The sequence below is a fragment of the Peromyscus eremicus genome, chromosome 3 (genome assembly GCF_949786415.1).
Source record: "Peromyscus eremicus chromosome 3, PerEre_H2_v1, whole genome shotgun sequence".
NCBI classification, from domain to species: domain Eukaryota; kingdom Metazoa; phylum Chordata; class Mammalia; order Rodentia; family Cricetidae; genus Peromyscus; species Peromyscus eremicus.
The window spans coordinates 144,845,221-144,849,748 of NC_081418.1; the positions used below are offsets into that span (position 1 = coordinate 144,845,221).

The 4,528-nt window shown below is 45.2% G+C and overlaps 1 protein-coding gene across 1 annotated transcript; it reads right to left on the reverse strand.

Annotated features, from left to right (window-relative positions):
- Nucleotides 1-880: 880 nt before the first annotated feature.
- On the reverse strand, nt 881-4,083 carry Mgp (matrix Gla protein). The gene is made up of 4 exons (XM_059256976.1): nt 3,937-4,083; nt 2,665-2,697; nt 1,622-1,697; nt 881-1,236 (listed from the first exon to the last, which is right to left on the reverse strand). The coding sequence occupies exons 1-4, from the start codon at nt 3,995-3,997 to the stop codon at nt 1,095-1,097; spliced, it is 312 nt and encodes a 103-aa protein (XP_059112959.1). The 5' UTR covers nt 3,998-4,083; the 3' UTR covers nt 881-1,094.
- Between the last annotated feature and the right edge of the window lie 445 nt (nt 4,084-4,528).

A 4,528-nucleotide genomic window follows, 5' to 3' on the forward strand; every position in this document is an offset into this window, starting at 1 on the left:
TGTGCACACCCCCACACATATACACATTATTAAAAGGAAAACAAATCTACAAAGAATGATAGAAATGTACTGTGAAGTACGCCAATGATTGTATTGTAGTTTCCTCTGATTGAGACCTTTCTTTCCAGAATGAGACTCAGGACATAAACAAGCTCCACCTGTCTAAGGAAGCGGAGACTCAGACCTAGGAAGGCCAGCCCCAAGACTATGGAAGCAGTGAACAATGGTTGAGCAGGCTCTGACCAGCTGAGAGAGATTTTCCCTAGCTATTGAGCTACTGGCAAGCCCTCTGGGGTGGGCTTTTCAGTGGGGCAACTGCCTTGGAGTTGGCTCTCCTCCCATAAGGAACCCTTCACCCATATCCCTCTGTGTGACCCCCATAGAAACTCAATGGTTCACAGCTTTGGTCTGTCATAGGTTCCCTATCTGGGAGTGAGCAGACTTATGCCTGCATGTGTGCTTGTGAGCATGCGTGCATGCATGCATGCGTGCATGTGTGAGTGTGTGTATGTCTGTGTATTTTGTGTCTGTCAAGGAAAAGTCTCACACAGTATCAGTCTATGTAGATGTTTAAAACTGGATTGCATAGACTACTCACTTATATGATCACGGACAGAGTTAGATCAAACCCTGCCATTTTGTCCCGTGGTTTCCATTGCTATCTTTTCTTTTTTTTTTTTTTCCTATATGGCCTTGGTACAGAGGTATTTTTTTTTAAATGCATGAGAGATGGGAAACAAATGAGGTGAACTCCAATTTCTATGTGGTTATACCTCCCCTCCACAGTACACACAAGTCTAATATAACCTCTGATTCTTGATGAGGCTGGCTGTGATTGCAGTTTCTTAGCATTTTCCCAGAAGAAACTGAATTCTCGAAGTGAAAGTATCAAACCAGTATTTTATTACATATAAACACATTTCTTAACACTGTTCTTTCATTTCTTTCCACCTGGGGACAGGAAGGAGTAGCACAGCCGGACAAGAGGTCATGTAGGAAACAAGCAATGCGTATGTGTCTGTATACTTCGCTATTGCTACTGCAGGGGGATACAAAACGAGACTCGGGAACAGAATGATGGTTTCCTTGTCCTCTCATTTGGCTCCTCGGCGCTGCCTGAAGTAGCGGTTGTAGGCAGCGTTGTAGCCGTAGACCATGGCGTAGCGTTCACACAGCTTGTAGTCATCGCAGGCTTCCCTGTTGATCTCGTAGGCAGGCTTGTTGCGTTCCCGGACCCTGGGGAGTGGAGAGGAGAGGCCACGAATGAAGGGCAGACAGATGATGGTGCGGGAAGAAAAAAGGAGAGGTTGGGGGGTCCTGGGTAGAGCCCTTCCCTCAGTACTAAGAGTGTTTGGAGAGCAGACATGGGGGAGAACAGGTTTCCATTTGGATATTACTTTTGTGAATAAAAATAGAAGTTCTCTTTCTGCCCCCCTTCTTCCTCCCCATCTCCTTTCTAGCCCCAAAGCAAAATAGTTTTTCAACGTTCTGTTTTCTCTGCTTGCTTCTCAATTCTTTGAGTTCAAGCCATAGAAATGGCAATAAACTTCTTCCCTACTCAGTTCAAATCTGTCCTAAGACACTGGAAGAATGGCTACTCCCATCAAGATGGGGTACACACCTTTCTTGGGCTTTAGCTCGCCATCTCTGCTGAGGGGACATAAAGGTGTTGGCATTTCTCCTGTTGATGAAGGGACCTGAAACAGAAAATACATAAATGTACTTTTAGGGAAACAGCTGATGAAAATATTTTGGGAATAATCTGAGGGGCACATACATCTGAAACCTCATTTATCTCCTATATATGTAACTAGAGATAGGCAAAAATATAAAAGGAGTATAAAGTAGGTTCTATAAACTGTATGAGCAAAGGAAATGAGTAACCAATTTAGTGTCTTGGGGACTTGCCACACAGGCCACACCAAATCTTATCTGTTTTGTCTTTGGGCAATCCTTTGCTACTTTTGGTAATACCCACTCAGGGTGTTTTTAATGTATTTCAAGAGGAATTTTCTCACCATTTGACCCTATAAAGTAGATCATAGACCACAAGCACAGGAGCAAGTTAAATATACTAATGAAAATAAGGAGCAATTAGACTCACCAGTGAGACCTGGTACAGGGGCCGCGCACTTGTGACCCCAGTACTTGGGAGATGAGGCAGGAGGATGAGGAGTTTAAACTTATCCTCAGTTGTGTGCTGAGTTGGGGGGCAGCTGGGCTACCATGGAGTCAAAAACCAAACCAAAACAGAAAAGCAAAACCCTTCAAATTAACCAAACAAAAATGTGGATACTGTTCTGGCTGTAGCCAGACTTTCCAAGTCTGCGTACTCAGGCGCCGAATCTGATGCTGACGCCTGTGGTCTCCTGGCTGGCTGGTCCCGTTCTGTGCCTCCTCAGTTCCCATTACTCCTCATTTTCCATTTGTGTGGCTGATGTGCTGTGAACTTAAAATTTCCAAGTGTTCTGGATGCAGTTTAATGTCCCATTACACGGCTTGAAGTTTCAACGTTGCTCACTCGGACAGTTTTAGTCACTGGGTGTAAAAATTCAGCTCTCCCACACCTCCCTTCTATAGACCTGACTGGCACTTTAGTTTGAAAAATAAAGCGCTAGTCTTTAATGCAAGCAACTGAAATAAGGCAGCCAAGCATTTACTTACTGATTTCATAGGACTCCATGCTTTCATGAGATTCTGGAATTAAAAGAAAGACTCATTTTAGGCTTATTTGTCACGTGCTGTCATTGTTTAAATGTAGAGGTAGAAGGGGAAGGAAGATTTAAAAAGATGGGAATGGTGCATTTAGCGAGGCGATTGTTAAAGAAATTTCGATAGTATAGGAATCGTGAGTTGTTTCTTTCTATCCTTGCTTTGGGCGTCTCCATCTCGTGCATCTTTCTGATATACTCAGGGGCTAGTTTGAGAATAGAGTCAAGGAAGTTAAAGGTGGGTACGCGGCAGCCAGGCTTCTCCAGGTAGGGCGCTCCAGGGTGGTTATTGAGCCGCATGACCCAGACAGTTTCTAAGAGGGTTCGGAGCGGCTCTTAAGAATGGGAGTTAAATTGGCAGCCTCAGGAACCACCGGCTCCCTCTCACAGCTCAAACCGGGCACAAAGCCAGGGCGGAGAGGACGTCAAAGCGAACGATTCTGCTTTCTATGTCTCTCTTGAACACAGCGGGCCAAGTGGGAATAGGAGACTGTGTTTGTAAGTGTCTGCCTGCCTGCAAAGTGAAAAAAGGTGAGGAAATCAAAACCACACACAGTAAGTTTATAAATAATTCAAAAGCTGAGAAGCATAGCATTAGAGCTGTTCATACAATTTAGGTTTATAAACAACTAAATATGGCCAACACAATTTAAGCAGAATGATGTAAATAATTTGGCTTCAAACCTGTGAACAAATCACAGATGACTGAACAACATATAGGTAGCAGAAAAAAAGTATGCTTTGTACACAGTTATGAAATTGGGGCTTTCCTAAAATTCAGCTGTAAAGTTTCTTTAAAAATGAATTCACTGAATAAATGCACTAAGCTCATGGTATTTTCTGTCCCTAAAAGGGCTATCTCTAGCTAATACTTCCCATGAACACTTATTTTCTTAAACAATTCACCAAATATCCTTAACTCATCAACACTCAAGTCTGACTAAGCATCCTTAAAGATAAGACTATAGGAGTTGGGAATTGATACATTTCTGAAATATCTTGGTCTCCAGGTATGTAGACTCATCCCTGCAAGAACTCGCCTGTTATAGAGCTCACATGCGTCGGGATGTTTAGACTATAAAACAGATGTGATGGAGACAGCGTTCATGATACTCTGGGTTATAACAGAGAAAGGGGAAAGAAGAAGATGGGGGAGAGTGTAGAAGTGAAGGGAAGCCAGAGGCAGGAAAAGAAAACCCCACTGACAGTAGGGAGAGATTCTCACCATAGCACAGGGCTGCCACAGCCAGTGCAGCCAGAATGGCCAGAGGGAGCAGGCTCTTCATGGTGTCTCGGGTGTCCCGTGAGTCTGCCTCTGTGTCTGGTGCAGCAGCAGAGGGGAGAGGCTCCTACATGCTGCTGGAAAGGCTGAGCTGTTTTTATAGGAACTTGAGCAGCCGAAGGGGGAGGAACCAGCAGCAGTGGGCTGGGAAAGGTGGGATGGCTTGGCACTAAACTTGCCTTGGGACTTCTCCCAAGTACTCATTCCTTCCAGATAGTATCTACACAGCGTGGGCAGTTTCCCCTCGCTCCTGGTCCCGGCTGTGTGTGTGTGAGCAGGATGCTGTCCTGGTGCAGAAGTTGTGGCCACCCTATGTTTTCGAGCCAGACCCGGGCACATGTCCATGGAGAGGGCAGTTACCACAAACACAGGTTTGCCTTTCGAATTCCTCCTCTGATCTGCTTGCTGGCCCTGACCGCTGGCCGCTGGAGCTTGATCGGCAGACAGAGCTGTAGTGTTCTCTTTGCTACCCAGCTGGATGGAGGAGAGGTCCTGGGGGAGAAAGGCCCCCACTCTCTATGCTGTGACAGCTTAG

What these genes read in the sequence shown, in the direction of transcription:
- Mgp (XM_059256976.1), bottom strand. Translation starts at nt 3,997, where the DNA reads ATGAAGAGCCTGCTCCCTCTGGCCATTCTGGCTGCACTGGCTGTGGCA. An exon ending in TGTGGCAGCCCTGTGCTATG is followed by an intron (nt 2,698 to 3,936) that starts GTGAGAATCTCT and finishes TTTTAATTCCAG; the next exon opens with AATCTCATGAAAGCATGGAG. An exon ending in CATGGAGTCCTATGAAATCA is followed by an intron (nt 1,698 to 2,664) that starts GTAAGTAAATGC and finishes TTTCTGTTTCAG; the next exon opens with GTCCCTTCATCAACAGGAGA.